The 19,338-nt window shown below is 33.8% G+C and overlaps 1 protein-coding gene across 1 annotated transcript; it reads right to left on the bottom strand.

The window, feature by feature from the left end:
* Positions 1-8,900: 8,900 nt before the first annotated feature.
* On the bottom strand, positions 8,901-17,286 carry LOC132163390 (uncharacterized). Its single transcript, XM_059573670.2, has 8 exons — positions 16,777-17,286; positions 16,149-16,265; positions 15,895-16,056; positions 15,194-15,358; positions 14,906-15,022; positions 13,937-14,044; positions 13,182-13,725; positions 8,901-9,294 (listed from the first exon to the last, which is right to left on the bottom strand). Exons 1-7 carry the CDS (start codon positions 17,188-17,190, stop codon positions 13,279-13,281), a joined length of 1,530 nt encoding a protein of 509 aa, XP_059429653.2. The 5' UTR covers positions 17,191-17,286; the 3' UTR covers positions 8,901-9,294; positions 13,182-13,278.
* Positions 17,287-19,338: the final 2,052 nt, after the last annotated feature.

Below are 19,338 nucleotides of genomic sequence, written 5' to 3'. Positions count from 1 at the left end.
GATCCTTTGTATGTCGCATAATAAGCTCTTATTTTTATTGACTTAGACCTGAATTAAAAGTCACAGAACTGAGCAGTATCTTCAGAAAAAGCTAAGTGTTCAAGGACCACAGTCCTATGGGCATATGCCCCAACAACACTGAACTAGACTTCTTTTGCAATACATTGCCCACCAACAATACTGAACTTGACCAGGGGGTATGCTTACAGAATCAGCTTTCCATCCACTGCCAAATATATATTCCACAGACTCATAACCCCTACAGTCACACAACATCAAGCGGTTATGATTTTCATGATTCAGAAGAAATTAAAAAGAAACAAAAAAATTTAAAATATCTAGTCATATATGATATGCAGAATCAGAAGTTATTGTATAAATGGAGAGTTCCATAAATCCTTCAAAGTTCAAACAAATTCAAAAGTTAATGTAGCAGTACAGTCTAGCAATGCATGAGATTGTCATGCATTAATAGTATAGCTAACGAGCAGAATGTCATGATTTGAAATATAAATAAAGCAAATGCATTGTCCTTGATGTGCAGTTTCTTCTTATCCCATCACTTAAAATGCCCGGCTCAGCTCCTTTTCTAATGATTTACGAAGGGACTTACTAATCATCCAAAATCTTCTCAAAACTGATCTTCCAAAGCCACTAGAGCTGGTAAACCAACTTTTATCTTTCAAAATGATACCAAATATTCCAAACCGTTAAGATAATAAAAAAGAAAGCATTCGTAAATAAGAACCACCAAAGAGACTGCAAGTAACATTTGGTTTTTAAAAACTTAAGCATCATCAAAGAATCCCCATCAAATGAAGCCTAAATAGGTAGTTTAACCAAATGATGAATATATAAGATGATAGAGGCTTCTTCCAATAAGTATCTCCATCAATTCACTAACCATTATCTCCCATATAATTGTTCTAGCTTTATCAGTAGTAGATACAATCTTGGAATTTCCAATGGCAGAAGCTTATGCTAAGGAGGATTAAATTGTAGTTCAATTAACTTCTTACTAATAGATAAACAATCAACTTGTTGCTGGTCGTCAATTATTTCAAGAGGCTGCTAAGGTATATGAGCCTTTACTGAACCACCCTACCTTCTCATTTTTTTATTCTCATGTTCCTCTTTTTTCTATGCTTGTGTCTATCTTCTTTTCCCATTCTTTACTTACTTCCATTTAATAAACTTAATGGAAGTTATATGGCAACAATGTTTTATCATAGATGATATAGCCATATAAGAGTCCTAAGCTGTATAAAAGCAAGAATCACAGGCAAAAATACATTTTTACATTTAGAAAAAAAAAAAAAAATTATTATATATGTGTGTGTGTATGTATATCTATGTGTATTTATTAAATTGTTCAGAAGAGGCATTACTAACATTTTCTTTATAGGAGCATAATTAGCATACATGGAAAAGATAACATCATAAGAAACTTAATAGTTGTTTTAATGTGCCTTTTCCTCTATATTGTTGTAAGAAACTTTTGTTTAAGTTTAGTGTGATAATACTGATGTATTCTTAACATGAATGTTGTTCAGTTCTAGGTGATTTGCTCATGGAAAGTATATTTGAGAAATCTCTTCCAACAGTCACTAGGAGTACTCAAACAAACAGGTTTCTCTCGGTCATCAAGTTAAAGTGGTTTGCTTCATTATCACAATATCCAGATTATACTACTGACATGTAAAAAAATGTTGAGATGCATTTCAACTGGCAATTAAAAATAAATAAACCACCAAAATCAGTAACACCGTAAATAGAAACAAATTTTTGACTCAAGTGGTGGAAAATATAACATAGATACTCTGGCATGAAATGCAAGTTTCCAGCCTCCCCTCATATGGATGGTAAAGCCTGTATATAAAAGTTTGTACTTTTGGTCTTCCTTCTGCACCCAAGGCAACCTGCAAAAACACGTGTCTGTACAACTTTAAAAATAATGATAAATAAGCTTTTTTACGTTATTTTGAGGCTCTAACACACACTCAACGTCAAATTAAATAAATATAATTCATCTATATTCCCTGTGCCGCCATCGTCTTCATCTTCCCCAATGATTCTTGTTGTCGTATTCATCTTCATCTTCATGTTGTCGTCTTCATCTTCCCCACCGATTCTTGCATCCACCTCCAAGTGAGCTGTTGGGTTTAGTAGTACGACTGAAATCGCCGGAAACGTCACGACGGTAAGCCACCTTGCTTTGGAGCTTTTTTACTTTCGCTTTTTTATTTTCACCTTGATTTGAGTCGTACTGCGAAACCCAACAACTCACCTGGAGATGGACGCAATAATCTGTGGGGAAGATGAAGACGACAGCATGAAGACAAAGATGAATACGATGGTAAGAATCGTTGGAAAAGATGAAGACGACGGTGGCACGGGAGAAATAGAAGGATTAGGTTTATTTAATTTGATGTGGAGTGTGTGTTGGAGCATCAAAATAACATGGAAAAGCTTATTTATTATTTTTTAAAAAGCATAAATAAAAAAGAACACGTATCTTATTTTTATTTGGTGTGATATGGCAATGTAACGGTTTCCGTTAAGTCATTTAACGGAAAATGAGTTCAATGAGTAAAATATTATTTTGGCATACCCTATGGACCTATAAATAAATTTTTAAACCACATGGAGTTATTTGTAAATTAAGCCAACAACAGAGACCAATTTTGCATTTATCCCTTATATTTTTATACAAAACAAAATAAATTAGTTTTAGATCTCGTTGCGGAGGGGTGCATAAATATGGCTTATATTTATATTTATGCATAAATATGCATAAATTTTCTTATTAAATTTTGAAACATAGCTTATTTTATACGGCTTAGATGAGATGAACAACTGAAATTTATGAATTTAAAAATCTCAAATTTAAAGGAAATTCTAAGAGATCCCAATCCGCATAAATATATTGGATCGAAATTCCTCAAAATTTTTAAAATATAAGATTCTCATATTTTGAAATTTGAACCATCCAAATAAAGTAGTAGAGATTTATATGTTACCGAAGTAATTTTAGTTTACAATATGCTAAACTTACTTGCCTCGGTAATACACAAACAAACATTTACATTTGTTTAGACCGTTAGATGTAATGGAAGGAGAATCTCAAAAAAAAAAAAAAAAAATTAACTAGTGACATCTACTTTCCTAACCAATTGAACTACCATTTGAAGATAAGAATCTCATATTTTAAAAAATTTGAAGGGATTCAAATCCAAGAATACTAATAAAAAATCAACACAATTCTCTCTTACTTGGAAATAGCAAAAATAAATAATAAAATATTTAAATGAAATAATAAAAGTGAATGGCTAAAGTAACTCTCAATAGAAAAACATATTCTTAAGGCTGTGTTTGGCAAAAGGCTTGAAAAAGAAAATTGATTGAAACTGTAGCAGATTTAATTGACATGAGAGAAAAAAGTTATAATGTTTTGTATTAAAAAGTGACAAAAAAAAATATATATATATATATATTTGTAGTGATTTTTTATTTAAATAATAATAAAAAATGATTGATGTAATGTAAAAAGTAAAAATGTTATAATTGATTTTAATAAGAATTTTTTAGACTTTTGGATCTAGTTCGGCGACTCCATTGCCAAACACAGCCAATGATAACAAGTCACCTCGGAAATCCTGTACATGTCTATAGGATGGAGATTTCTTGTAGTTTTTTTTATTCAATTTTTTTGTTTTTTTTTAATGAAAAGTGAGTGAGTAAAATGAAATATAAACAGTGAAAAAAAAAAAACTATTGAGTCTCAAGAAATAGCTCAATCGGCTGGAATCACATTTAATAAAGCGAAAATCACTATTTCAAATTTTCTTCCTCTTTTGTGTCGACATGTGAACAAAAAAAAAAACCCGATATATACCATACACTCATGTTGCAAAAGAGGTGTTTTGCATCACCAAGCTCATTCAGACAAAATAAAATCAAAACAGCAAACCAAAACACAAACCGCGCCAGCAAACCCACCCCCCACCGGCGCCGATGAACATACAACCGGCCAGCATGCCGGCCGGTAAACCAGCTTTCCGGCCGGAAAAAATCAGCATCGCCGGCCAGCTTTCTTTCTCCCAAACCCAGCATAGCCGGCCAGAAAAAAACCAGAAAAAAGCCTTTTTTCTTTCTCCCAAACCCTGTTTTCTTCATCCAGAAAAAATGGCCGGCGAAAAAACAAGAAAAAACCAAAACAGAAAAAATCAGTAAAACCAGAAAAAACAAAACCCAAACTCCAAATCCCCTCTTCTTCCCAAACTCCAAACCCCAATCAGTCGAACCAAGAGAGGCCCAACAAAATCAACAAAAACAAATTTCTGCAATCAGCTACATCAACAACCCAATCAGAAATCCGATGAGACCCAACGAAACACAGCGAAATCCGGCGAAACTCAGCCTCAAAACTCGTTTCTAATGCCTCTAAATCGTTTTTTATTCAAAACTAAAACCTAGAGGGGAAGATTAACGCTTAGGAAATTTTATCACCGTAAAGGGATCCACCGGAGAGGGCTGTAGGCTGGACAAAGGAGACCTGTGGTTCTGCAGGCGTGACCCAGAGAAGAAAGAAGAAGAGAAAGTGGGAGAGAAAGAGAAGTGCTGCAAATTTTCGGTGAAAAACAGAGAAGAAGAGAAGAAGAGAAGAAGGGAGAGAAGAATCAAGTGTATTAGGTTGTAGAGTTTTTTTTGTGCATTTTATTTGCTTTATGTGATGTATTTTGCAGCTATTGGGTGCTGCAAGACACCCCTTTGCAGCATGATCGCATAGGTTTCTCATATAATATTACTCTAATCTCTCTTGATGGCTGCTGGACCTATTTTGTTGCCGTGATAAAGATTTACAAAGCATGCCATTTTAGACACACACAGCGTGGCACCATCACCACCGAGTTTACTAAGTTTTGATGGTGCCACGCTAGAGTGCGCCTAAAAAGAAAGAGTTACTCCTCTTAACAATAATGGGGAATGGGGATTGCAAATTGCAATGCTCTATTTATAAGGAAATGAAATAATAATAATTATTATTATTATTGAGAGAAAAAAACAAGACGTGCATTGGAGTGCTGGAAAAAAATGATCCATGGCCTCATGGGGTGCTCATATTGGGAAAAGAGAAGGACACGCGTCAGCGTAAAGGATGCATGACATGGAATTTCGTATGCCTCATGGGGTTCCCTCCTAGGCTAGAGGCAACTTTGATGCGGCAGACGTTGTGCATGTCATTAACAATCCTTCCCTATGTGTGCGTTTACACTTGGCCGATGCTGATGTGAATTGATTTGAAAAAAAAAAAAAAAAAAGCAAAAGAAAAAAGAAAAAGGAATGTTTGATATAAAAAAGTGAAAAAAAAAAAAAAATTATAATAATTTTTTTAGTTAATTAGTAGTAAAAAATAAATGATGTGATAAAAAAAGTAAATGATAAAATATAAAAAGTGAAAAAGTGAGAATGTTTTGATGTTGATTTTTTTTTTAAAAAAATGAAGTGAATAGTATTGAGAGAAAAAGTATGAGTTTAACAAATGGTGAGTTTGTTTGTTAAATCATTTTTCCTAAACACTATAGTTGATGTAGATTGATGTGGAAAAAAAAAATAGCAATAATGTTTGGTGTAAAAAAGTAAAAATGTTTTGTTTTGTTTTGTAATGATTTTTTTTATTTAAATAGTAATAAAAAGTTAATGATATGATATAAAAAGTGAAAAAAAAAAAAAAAAAAAAAAAAAAAAAAAAATTAGAATATTTTGTTGTTGATTTTTTTGAAAAAATTGTGCATGAACAATAACAAATGAAAGAAAATCTTTGCATATATATATATATATATATATATATATATATATATATATATATTTGGTCTTTTGATAGTTGTATTTATGATATTAGTTTAGTTTTATATTTTCGTTTTTTTCTTCTTCTTTTTAAAGTTTGGATGTTTTAAAAGTGTTTTAATATGCCAATTATCGTACACATGCTTTCGCTATATACACCGATTCTAATCTTATTTTTAGAAGTATTACCAAAAAGTCTCACATCCTCTCTTTCATCTAGATGTGAGTGGGAAATGGGAATGATTCCCCTTATAGCTTTTTTTCTCGTTTAAATGCCATTATCTTTTTGGACCCCAATTTCTTTTATAAAAAAATTATTTTTCTTTTCTTTTCACTTTTCATAATTCAAATATATATATATACATATTCTTTTCAAAATGGTCCTCACATAAAAATTCTCAAAAACATTTTGTTTCACACTTTCATTAAAATCTTGAAACAAAGAATAAAAGCAGATTTCTAGCTAAAGGCCCACCTTTTGTTCTCTCCTTTTTTTCTTTTTCTTTTTTTCTTCACTTTTAATTAATAATGTAAAATAAAAAGTCCAACTTATTCTCTTCCAAAACAAAATGACTTTTTTTTTTTTAAACTCCACTTTGCATCCTTGAACTACCACCATTTTTGACATGCTCCCCTCAAACTTTTAAACCATTCATTTTGAACCCATGAACTTTCAATTTCTATCACTTTGAACCCCCTCCATTAAATTTTAAACGTTAAAATTTAGACAATAATATTTATACCCTGACTTTTTTATAAAATTTCAAATTTATCTTTAATTTCAAATTAAATTTTTTTTAAAAAAAAAATATTATTAAAAAGAATCACAAGGTGACCACGGTTGGGTCACCTTGTAACCATTTTTTTCAATAAAAAGAAAATTGAAGGATAATTTTATCTTTTTAAGAGTTTTAACGGAAAGAATTGACGAAAGAGTCTAAAATGATAGAAATTGAAAGTTCAGGGGTTCAAAGTGAAAGGTTTTGAAGTTTAAAGGGGACATGTTAAAAAGAGTAGTAATTTAGTGATCCAAAGTGAAATTTTCCCCTTTTTTTTTTTTTTTTTTTTTTTTTTTTGTGTTTTGCCTAGGGGGATTACTACAAAGAAAAATAGTGTTTAGAGGCTTTTTTTAAACATCATAGAAAAAACGCGGAGAACTTTTTCTTGGTGTTTTCAGGGCCTACAATACCTGTGTTGGGAAGTTAATTTCCTCATTGCAAAGTGAAATATCAAGATATTTTTTAAATATTCTAAAAGACCGCAAACTGCAATTTTTTGATTTTTTTTTTTTTTTTTGAAGATTTTGTTGTTTTAAAAGACGCAAAATGTAATTTTAAACACTTTTGTACATATGTTTCTTTTTAAATTTATATTAATGCCGACATGTTAGATATCAATTTTGAAACATATTTACATAATTTTATAGATATATATATTTTTTTTGTTAAATAATATATGAATTATTTCATTTATGTTCTAAATTGTGTTTACCATATCTTTAATTTGGCCCTACAATAATACCGATCAAAAGAATAACCACAAATCAGTTAGACAAAGACAATTAAAAAACCTATCAAATAAATTTCAAAATTGATTGACTCGATCAACGACAAAAATAAATTTTTACCGCCTATCGAATCAACGTAGCGAGTGCCTTTTGTGTAGTGATAGCCCTTTCCCTGTTTAACACAAAATGAGTTTCTATACATATATATTTTAATTAAAAAAAAAAAAAAAAAAAAAAAAAAAAAAAAGAGCATGCATGTAGGAAATGTAATTAGCATTGGAAAAAGAGTGTTAAATATACCTCAAAGCCAATCTCTCTTATAAAGATAGAATCCTCGGAGTTGAAAAAAAGCCTTGCTGGCTGGTGCACCCATTATGCTGCCGCGTGAAGATTTACAAAATATGCCATTTTAGACGCACACAGCGTGGCACCATCACCCCCTCTTCCCAAGGTTTTGATGGTGCCACGCTAGAGTGCGCCTAAAAAGAAAGCATTGGTCTTAGCAACAACTGGCCGGGGATTTTGCACAAACACACACACAGATCCTAGACTATGGGGATCGCTCTATTTATATAACAACAGATGTTCTTCGACCGACGGAGAAAATGAAAGCAAAAAGTGATAATAATTATAATAATAATAGTAATTATTATTATTATTATTGAGACTTTGAGAGGAAAAAAAACAAAGGGGTGCATCGGGATGCAGGAAGAAGATGATCCATTGCCGCATGGGGGGCAGGTATTGGGAAAAGCAAAGGACACGCGTCAGCATAAAGGGGGGGGGATGATGCATGACTTGGAATGTCAGTAGCGTTCTGCCACATTACCAGAGGCAAGAGGGGGGATGGATTTCGTATGCCTCGAGGGTTCCTCCAATTCCAGGGGCTTCTGGACGCTTTTGCGTTTCGGAAGTTGTGCCAAGTGCCCCCTGAAATTCAATGGTGGACCGACCCTGCTTTACTGTAAAGAAACTGAATGACATCTCTCCACGTGGATATATCATCTATTTATGGTTTAAAAAAAGCTTATATTATGTCATCTTATCTGGCTTATAATTCATGATCACGCCACGTAGATTTTAGAGGTGAATTGGATGATGAATAAAATTACTTAATATGTACCCTCGTATCAATACTCAATCATTATAAACTTTGTTATTATCTAGAAAAATAAGAAAAAGTTTATGAATTGAAGATCTATTATATCTATATATATATATATATATAAATATATATAGTAAACAAGTGAACTATTCACCTGAACTTGCAAAAGTAAACAGTGTCACAGACAATTCTTAATTACTCACAGGTTCAATAATGATTTTAAAAATTACATCATTTTTAAAGCGACACAAGACTGACTCTTGACATTACTCGTTACTAAACCAAAAAACTAAATTAACTCCATCGGATCCAAAAAATAAAAACTTAACATTGAGGATAAAAAATGCCAGTTTTCGATTTGAGAATCAATAGAAAATGCATTTATTCTTATGAAAAATAAAAAATTGGATGTGGCACTATATTTCCAAAGCAACTCCAAAATTTGTCTTCATCTCTCTGTATATCATTACCAATAGATACATTCCCTTATCAAAATTCTACATAAGATGAAACCTAAATCATTTTTGAAAACCTACAGTAGTCCACATGACACCCTATGTGGTATATTTGCAAATTTTCAGTAGCTTTAATTTAAAAACAAGGAAAGAAAAGAAAAGAAAAGAAAAGATGGGGGTGTTTGACTACATTATTGAATATAAATTTTCCCGGTGACAGGTACACGCTCAACATGGCAATGCCTTAAAGGGTTAAAAGAATAAACCTCAACAGTAAAAGGATCATGAAGCTCTAAAGAAGTTGATGTAGCCAAGTTTAGATCAAGGAGAACGATGCCTCACCAGTGTAAAACAAAACTGTGTAGGTCAGTTCCAAATCTCTGCATAATAACATAATTACAAACCAGAGTGAGATGATTTTTATTCAACAATTCCATGAAAAAAAATACCATGAATCTTGATGTGATGTTACCATCTTCAAGAGAATGCTTGATTCATACAGAGATATATAGACAAAGTAATATTTTCAGGAATAGCACTCAGGAATTCTACAACAGGACTGCAATCAACACTAAGACATGTAAAACATTGAGCAGACTCCTAATTGCTTGTACATATTACATAAAAGGTTATTGAGATGAAGAAACCACTTGTGGAATGCTCCAAACTATAAGCACAAATTTATGCTGCCCTAAATATTTTCCATGAACCTATCTCAGAAGTTATGACATATACTCCACTAACACAGCCAAAAACTTCATTTCCAGTTTTTTTTTTTTTTTTGTTCCTTTTTGCAAGAAGAGGAAGGGTTGTAAGACATTATGCCAGAGACGCAATTCATTAAAATATATCTAATGGTGGTTAGAGTAGCAAAGACAACTGAATGAAGATACTGCATTAAATGATCACAGAATATTAGCAACAAAAAAAAGGCTCAAAAACACTATATTCATTAAGACGCACTCAGCGCCTCACACCAACGCTAGATAGCATTTCACAACTGAACATGCAACCACACTACTGCACGCATTTAAAAATAATGCTGAGGCAATATCTGAAACAAACTTCTAAACAGGATTCAGAATTATAAAAAATCAATCAACATCAATTAATGTAGCTTAATAAAGAGAAAGTATAATAACAGAGATGTTTTTGTCTCAATAAATCTTCAAGAAAAAAAGAAAGGGTGGGGGGAAGAAGAAGAGCTCGTATGATTTGAAATTAAACTGCAAGCATGAATTCATTTTTATCAACAGTCATCAAAAGTTCTTCATACAAATTACTAAGATCAAACTCGAGCAGAACAAGTTTCATCAATTACTAGATTACATAAATGATAATGACTGCATCCTAAGCCACAAACACTCCAAAAATAAACAACACCCGCTAGTATATAAAAGATTAAGTCTTCATAACAGTAGAGCTGAGACAATAGCAACCGCATACATACTGCCTGTAAAAAACGCTACATCTCTACTTTAAGTCTCCAAACACACACACAGTCATTTAACTATGCTGAACTAGTCATTGTTTTTGACAAGCAACTATGCTAGTAGAATCATAATGTGAAGCAATCCTTCCCTATTTTTAATTTATATGCACAATCTACACCCAATATTTTCATTAGTCTTACTTAATATAAAAGCCAAAGGCTAAATTCAATGCCTTGCCATGGAGGGATATAATGGCTTAATCTTAATTGAATTTATGATTAGGAACTGGCAATTCGAAGCCACATATTGCAACTAAAATCTTCTTCTATCCATAGTTATGCTAAAGTCTTGCTACACACATCTGACTATACATTTTTGACATCAAAATACAATAAAATGAATCACAGTTATTTATCTGCAATAGTAACACCAATAAACTAATGATAATAGCTTTGACAGAGATGGTTTGTCTGGTTCAAGCCACAGCAGATTCGAAAATTCCCACTTCCCTTGACATTTGACATCAAAATATTACATGTCAAAAGCCAAATATATATGTCCTAACTATTTTGGGCCCCTAAGCTACCATGTGGCATTCCCTAATAAGTTCATTACCAATCCATACTAGGACATTTAGAGTGTTCAATAAACTTTGTTGCTAGGGGAGTTTGTTTTAGTTGGGGTAAAGGCAAGAGGGCTCTTTCTGTGTTATAATGTAGCGCAGGGCTTTTTTGCGGGTTTAGGGTTTTTATTGTGGGTCTCCTGGTGTTTTTTCATCTGGTGGGTTTTTGTGGATGTTTTCTTTTTCTTTTTGTTTTTTCTGTTTTGGTGTCTTTTGTGTATACTTCATGTATGCTTAGGAGTGCAACATTACGCTTTTCTAATGATATTTCTTTGCCAAAAAAAAAAAAAATCCATACTCAGACATAGGTGGATGATGCAGAGCAAGTTATTAATATTTAATTTTATTCAAGAGTCAATGGTATTGTTTTGGTAATTCAATAAATAGGTGATTGTCCTATAGAGTATTTTAGGCAATTTAATAAATGGGTGTTGCCCCCAAGATTATGCTAGGTAATCCAATAAATGGGTGTTACCCTAGGGTTGAATCAATGAGTCTATTTAATTGTAATTTGTACTCACTGGAGGCAAACCTTGATGAAATAAAATTATGAGAAATTGATTTTCTCTCCTTCTCTTCTCCCTGGCTTCTCTCTTCTCTCTCTCTTTCCAGGCTTCCTCTAATCTTAGCTTCATCTCCTCCCCCTTTTAGCTTCTTTCTTTTTCTTCCCTCTTTATCCTAGCTTCCCTCTCCTCTCTTTGCCCTAATTTCACCATGTATTGTTGTGATCAGTGTTTGTCCCACATTCGTGGATCTCTCATAATCTCCTTATGTTAGCATGCCTTCATAATGGACAACTAGAAACAGCAGCACGCCGCAATTTTCTGCATGCTGAAATGTTGGAAAATGGAAAGGTATGTATTCACTACTCGGACAGGATAAATCCAGGCAGGTTTTTAACCAATTAGAAAACTTTCATCAACCAATCAATTCAAACCCAAACTCTCTGGTGGAGCTTACTTGTGATGCATGGAGCAATACTAGCAGCTAGGTTTGTGGGCAGCAGACTCCATGGGAGTCAACAGATTGAGAAAGGGAAACTTTTTATCATTGTTACACCACTGAATAAGTTTTAACTTTACCAATATTTTGTCAAACTGACCAATGGACTACATGCACATATGTCCATCATGCTCGCAGAATATCAAGGTGATCAGAGACTATCATGAGTTCAAAACAATGTTTTTTAATATTTCAATAATGTATTGAATGCACAAGTTATGAGCTACAAACTAAATGACATCTTGCAGAAATGAAACTTGACATGCACAATAAGAATGTAGAGGATATGCGCTTATCAAAGAAAAGAATGTAGAGGATATGTAACTCAGCTGTGGGTCTACCCACTATTTTTTTTTTTTTTTTTTTTTTTCTTTCTTTCTCTCTTCTTTGACTGAAAATAGGTTTAATTAGATTCAACTCTGAGAATTTCTAACAATTCTCCTTTTAACCATCAAAGTTCTTGTAATCACCTGTGCCCATTTGGCTGATCCATCACACCATGAGCAACCAATCTTGCCCATTTGACTGATCCATCACTTCGTCACCTTACCACATATAGCCAATCGCAAGAAATTGGATTACAAGTGATTCTAAACACCTCAGCTGTTGATACTGTCCTACTATAAGCCACAACCACATACAATGACAACATACCAAGATAAATTCCATCGGATTTATTCTTTTGAATTGAAACTTGGTACAGCATGGGCACTTGGCCAAAGTTTATAACTTTTCAAATAAAAAGGGTACAGCCCAGAAATGCCCACCAAGTAAAAGTGTAAATTAAAAGCTGTCTTCTGTACTCTCCAAATGCATTGCTAGAGATGAAGATGAAGGAGTCACACAACAAAACAACCAAAATATCAAGACAAAAGCAAATTGTTTTTTGGAGGGTAAATAATTGGCCCCAAGGGGAGGTGGAGACATGATGGAAGCAATGAAGTCAACCCATTAACCTTCCAAAGGTGGTTTTACAAGGGAAAAAATAAACTAATCCGCAAAAGTAAAGGAAGTAATGCTGCTAATTGAAAAGCACATGAATTATAACTTTAATTAGTTGAACTCAAATTATAAGCATGTGTGCCCCTTCTCACAAGTAGGGCAATGAATGTGCTTATGTTATGTATATAACTCAAAGAACTAATAATATGCATTGATGCATATAAAGTAACATAATAACTTAGCTATAAACTATTGCATAGATACTTACAAGATTAAAGTGTGGGAGGAACCCAAAAGAAGAACCTAAGCATTGACTTTTGATTTATCTCCAGTTGTGGCTTTTGTTCATACATCAACTTGGGTTCCTACCACCAACTGTAATTTCTATGCATCCCCTCACTGCCGGAATTGCCAAACCTTGCAGCTGAAAATCTGTGCTGAAAACCCTTAGACCATCCTTGTGATGTTGAAGATCCAGAAAGAGCCGTGCTTGATTTTTTGGATGATTGAGAACTTGAAATGTGACCACCAGCAGTTAAACCAGCTATCTTATGACCCTTAGGTGTCGCTGGAGACCTCCATCTGCCCTTTTCAGATTTTCTATGCGAGAGGTCACCAGGATCCTCCACTATCCAGCCACCTCTACGTTTTGATTTTTGTGGTGTTGCAATGCCTTTTTCATCATTTCTGGTTTTCTTCCTTTTACGAACCTTACTGAGATCAAGAGGCACAGATTTGAATTCTGAGTAGTCTTTCTTTTCTCTGTGAAATCTTAGAGTTGGGGTAGAAAATTCACGACTCCTCTTGTTGGCCTGCAGAAGTCAGAAAATTGCATACTCCTATTAATTAGAGAAACATAAAAAATTTCATAAGGTAAATAAAATTTAGAAAAAAGTGTGCAAATTAATACCCAACGGATATAGAGATGACACCGTTGGGATAAGTAAAATAACAAAACAAATGCTAATAAGAGATGATGCTTTACATAATTCTATAACTTCACCACATATTGATAAGACTTACCTTAGAAGAATTCATGCATTCACGAGCGAAATGACCTTCTTCACCACACTTGTAGCATGAACTAGATGACACTGTACCAGTATCTTCCCCACGTATCTTTGCACATGCCTATTCAGATGAAGTCCCATATTAAATATTGAACAAAAAAGGTTGCTTCATAGAAATAGAAAGCAAATAATTTTATTTTTTTGATAAACAGAAAGCAAATAAAAATTACTACAGGCATTTGGAAAACTAAGGCCTCCGGTACCTTGGTTCTAAAAAAACTGGAAATTTTCAAACCATGTTATATGAGATTGTATGTAAAAATATTATTACTTATAGATGGCGAAAATCCTCATCAGTCAGAAAGTACGTGCATTGGCAAGAATAGCAGCATTTATGTCATGCTTCCAGAATCAACTTATAATTAAATAAAGAACCCCCCATACAATCTAGTTAATGTTATAGAAGAAGTGCTTGAACTAAAGAGTTTAACGGATCTGAAAGGAGAGTTTCTAAAAAGAAATGTCAAATTAACTTCCACTAAACCTCTAAACCAGTCAATTACAAGAAATAACTACATCCATAATATGAATGTTAAATTTTCACTAGTATACTTTGAAATTTTGTTCAACATAGGCCTTGCATGTCCAATTTCAACTGGGTAAATCCCTTTTAATCGAGTAAAAATAGGGTAGATAAAAATTTTCAGATTTTGAAGCAATACTGTTTTGTTATAAAGAAAATGAATCATCAAATGAAAACAATAAAGGCAGGACAGATACTTAGCATATCAGTTTTATGTCAACAACATTGAATGTGTCAACATCTCAATAGATCTTTCCATAAGTCAACATATGTTTTTACCATTCCAAATATCAATTTCAACATTCAACCATACTGCCAAAGATTAGCCAGCAAAGCACATGCACACTCACTCCCACAAACCAAATTGGTAAGGTCATTGAGAACATTGATAGGACTTACCAAACCAGTATGGCCCAATTGACCACATTTATAACAAGAAATCACTCCTGGGCTAGTCTTAACAGAGTTACCACAACATAAATGGCCAAATCCCTTGCAGATGTAACATTGTATTCCCTGAATAAGCAAACACGAGAACAAAATATTAATTATGGGACAAGAATTTTAGAATCCAAGCAATCTTTATTCAAACTGATATAAAATAAATCTCTAGCAAATATCAGAAAAAAGTATGATAGAAAAAAAAAAAAAAAAAAAAAAAAAAAGCTTCTGGATGAGTAAACAAACCATGAGATCATCAGGTGAATAGTAATCATTCCAGCATGAAAACATATCATGTCCAGAATCTCCGCATTTTAAACAAATTTTCAAACTTGGAGAACCACCCTTGTACTTTTCTGGACAGTCTTTCGCTCGGTGGCCACCTTTTTTGCAGATAAAGCAATCTTGTCCCTACGAAGCAAAGACCGATACAACCTATGATCAGACTCAAAAGTCCATGTTACATATATATAAACACATGCTCATGCACACACACCAGCCCAAGCTTATCTGGCTTAGAATGCATGCATGTACAGAATGTATGTACAACTTAGTGTACACATCCGTGCACATAGGACAACTAGGATTTTAGCATCAAGAATGGGGGCACGTGTATATTTTCCTAAAATTTGTCCTTGAATGAAAAGGAATTTGGAGCATTTAAAAAAAAAAAAAAAAATTGGGGGGGGGGGGGGGGGGGGGGGGTTGTGTTTAGGAGAGCAATGATGAAGAAAACAGTAGGTAGAACGTAAGCATATGAATCTTCTGACAGAAAATTCAAGGATGCGTGAAGATAACAGCCCCACCCCCAAAAAAATAAATTAATAGAACAGAGAAAAAATAGGCTCAATTCAACTCAGACAAGTAAGAGAAAACCTAAAGACCCGAACACTGTAGATATAATCAAAACAAAGACGGTGTAAACTTCAATTCATATTCTTATGCACCTTTGAGCATTGCTTCGCATTGTGCTCCAAACTCCCACAAACAAAACATGGTTTCTTCCGCTTAACTGCTGTACATTTCGCCATTGTATGACCTTCTTCCCCACAATTAAAGCATTTTCCCCAACTGCTGCTATCTGGAGGATCAAAATACCTTGGTCCACGCTGAGAGTGGAAATAAAAGAGATACCAAAATAAGCCTTCATATGACATTTTAATTTCAATATTAGCATTTCAGAGCAAATCTATTAACTCACAAGAAGCTTCCGAAACACGATGTTGTCAGTTATTTCAACAGCAGTTGGTTCCACAGACTCAACAATATCCGACGCCTCGACGGTCTCTTCCTTCTCTTCGTCTTTTGCAACAATGACCTAAGGCAATATTAGTGTCCAAAACAGCCATTTGAGCCAACAGCAAACTCAAATTCTCATGACCCATTTTCTAAACAACGAAACTAAATCACTTAAGCCAAATCTCAATTTTTCTCCACTATATATATATATATATATTCCATTGATGATCAAATTACAGAGAGTGGCCAAGTAAAACACGAGATTTGAAATTTTATACCTTAGCTCCCATAAAACGATAGCCCCAACTCAACCAAGCAAATACGTCATTCAAAATGGTCAACATGTAAGAATTTATAGATAAAGAAAATAAATAAAACTTTGTTTCTTTTTTCGTATTTTCTTACTGAACCAAGCATGGCCACAATCAATTGAGCATCTTTCTTCTTATAATCAGAATATGATGTGAAGGCAGATTAATGTTGGGAAATTAAAACTTTCTAGCAAAACAACCAGAGCACTTTTCTGTAAATATTTCCTGTGGAGTACTATTCGCCGAAACAAACAGAACCAAGGATGTAAAAATACTCACGGTTTGCTCTCCAACTTCCATCTTCTTAATCTTCTTCTTAATCCTCACCCTCTTCAAAACCTTCTTCTTCCCCGAACTAACAATTCCGTTACAGTCACCGACCCCGCCGGGGACTTCAACGACCTCTTCATCCAACGCCGAAGACGAAGACAGCGCGACCACACCAGAAGATCCACCACCACAACCGCTAGTTTCACCCAAAACGGCGTCGTCCGGAGCCAGCTTGGCGGCGCGCATCAGCAGGGCTTTCTCAACATTCTTCAGTCTCGGATCCTCGTTCGCGTCCTCGTCGTCGCTGCTGCTCAATATCAGAAACGACTTCGAAGACTTTCCAGCGTCTTCTGCTTTCCCTTCCTCGTCGAGATCCACCTTCCCTCTCCGCTTCTCCCTCGGCATGTTCGCCCTCCTGACCATTTTCGAAACCCAAATAACCCTAATCCGAAAACCCCTTTTTGTTCAGACGGCGAAGATTGTCGAAAAATAAAAGAGACAACAACGAAGAGGGTTTCTTGTTCTTTTCTTTTTTACTCCAGAGCAAACAGGCGGTGCGAATTTAACGGCTCTACTCTTTAAATGTGCTGGCTTAACGGCGTTGTTTAAATCTGACACTGTTGCAATTATTCGGATATTAAATATTAGGGATTTTTCATAATTACGGCCCACCCGACCCGTCCGTCCGAACCCGAGAAAATGCGTCGGATTTCGAAGGTGTCGAAAGACTTCCGAATAGTTGCGGGTGGAAACCGAGCCGAACCGACCCGCGCCGAACCGAACCGAATTGCGTTAAAATTACAAAAATATAAATATAATATAAATAGCTAAAATATATATACGCTTGAAAGTTTTAACTTTACCCTAACCCTAAACGCAAGCGCCGTTCACTCACTTCGCAGACTCCGTCTGTTCTCTCTGTCACGGTCACGCCGTCACCGCCTTTGTCCGTCGTCCACCGTCTTTTCTCCGTAGTTCTCACGCTCCTGCGTCACCGCCGTCCTCTCTCACAGCCTTCTCGCCGTTTCTCCTTTTCACAAATTTTATCATCTGCGGTTAAAACTTTCAGCTGACCACTTTCGTACAGCGTTTCAGGTGACCTCTTTGGCTCGTTCGGTCAACTTCGCTCTCGGTTTCAGGTGAGCATTGTGAAACTTTTTGTTGATTTTTTGCCGTCTCTATTTTCAAAAACATTTATTACTAAATTTATAATATTAATATGTAATTTTACAAATTTAATAATAATAAATTTACCCATTAGACAAAAATAAAAAACCAGACATTTCCCTATTTTCAATGAATATGTCGACCTGAGTTGCTTTCTTTTATATGACATTTGATTTTTCAGTCAACTTTTTTCTGTAACCCAGCGACAGATCTGAGATGATTTGTCGTCGATCGATAGATCTTGTGACATATTATGTGCCTGTATAGTGTTTGCAAAGAAGTGGCAGATCTGTGGTATCTCTTGAGCATGTTAATTTTTTTTTTTTTTGGAGCTTTGTTTAACAACGTGTTTTGGGGGTTTTTTTAATGTTTTATTTGGAAAAATATTATGAGATAAGATAATTTTTTATAAAATGTTTTTGTATTTTTATGGGTTTTTTTTTTTGTTAATATTTTTGTTTTTAGAGAATAAAATTAAAAAAAAAAAGTAGTTGAATGAAAAAACATTTATTTCATGAAAACACACGGATTGAAATAAATCAATTGTAGTTGAATGAAAAAACTTAATGCAAAAAAAAATTATTGCATGGAAACACACGGATGGAAACAAATCAATTGCAGTTTGATGAAAAAAATTATTTCTGTTATTAATTTTAATAATTAGCACCTGCATGTGAGATGAATGTTCCTCGTATGTGTTTATTTTTGTTTTTATGAATGATTTCTATATATGTGTTTGTTTTTCCCTTTAATTAAATGTTGGCAATAGTATAATAAAAAAAGAATGAGAAATAATATTTTAAAGCAAGTAGATAATAAAATAGAAAATCTGTTGGAGTGTGTAGTGAAAAAATAATAACTAAAGTAAAGAATTGTACTTTTTCACTAGGTACAATGCCTAATGCTGCTGAAGATGCTCTAAGTGTTTTATGTCTTTCACCAAACACATAAAATCAGAAAATATATTTCACATTAAAGCATAATTTTATATATATTCGAAACACATTAACAAACATACTTCAAACTATATTATAAGAAAATCTTCTAATTCCTTTCTAAAAGTGTTATTTGTTTCTTAAATTTTGAAAAACACATATTATGAATATAGCATTACTTGTTTTTTAATAGCTTTTGACTCGCATGCTTTTTTAAACACAAAAACTATTACAAATCAACCTCTAAAAATAACATGTGGCTTTTCTTTTTTTCTTTTTTTTTAATTTTTTTTTTATTTTAGAAACACATTCACATACACATGTCCCTTCTAAAGGGTAGTTTGTAGGCAATTTTTGTTTCCTTTTTGTTGATTTTGTTTAGAAATTATATAAAAATATTTTTTTTATTTCCAATCATAGATGGACTTGACTGCATCTCCCGCCGTTGATTCCACTCCAATCAATGATC

The sequence above is a fragment of the Corylus avellana genome, chromosome 8 (assembly GCF_965113065.1).
Source record: "Corylus avellana chromosome 8, dhCorAvel1.hap1.2, whole genome shotgun sequence".
NCBI classification, from domain to species: Eukaryota; Viridiplantae; Streptophyta; class Magnoliopsida; order Fagales; family Betulaceae; genus Corylus; species Corylus avellana.
The sequence above is the reverse complement of the archived record's forward strand: the minus strand, read 5'-3'. Positions and strand labels throughout refer to the sequence as shown.

Coding starts and splice junctions, on each gene's coding strand:
- LOC132163390 (XM_059573670.2), bottom strand. CDS start 17,190: ATGGTCAGGAGGGCGAACATGCCGAGGGAGAAGCGGAGAGGGAAGGTG. Junction 15,023..15,193: donor ATTCACCTGATGATCTCATG/GTTTGTTTACTC, acceptor TTGCTTATTCAG/GGAATACAATGTTACATCTG. Junction 13,726..13,936: donor AATGCATGAATTCTTCTAAG/GTAAGTCTTATC, acceptor TGACTTCTGCAG/GCCAACAAGAGGAGTCGTGA.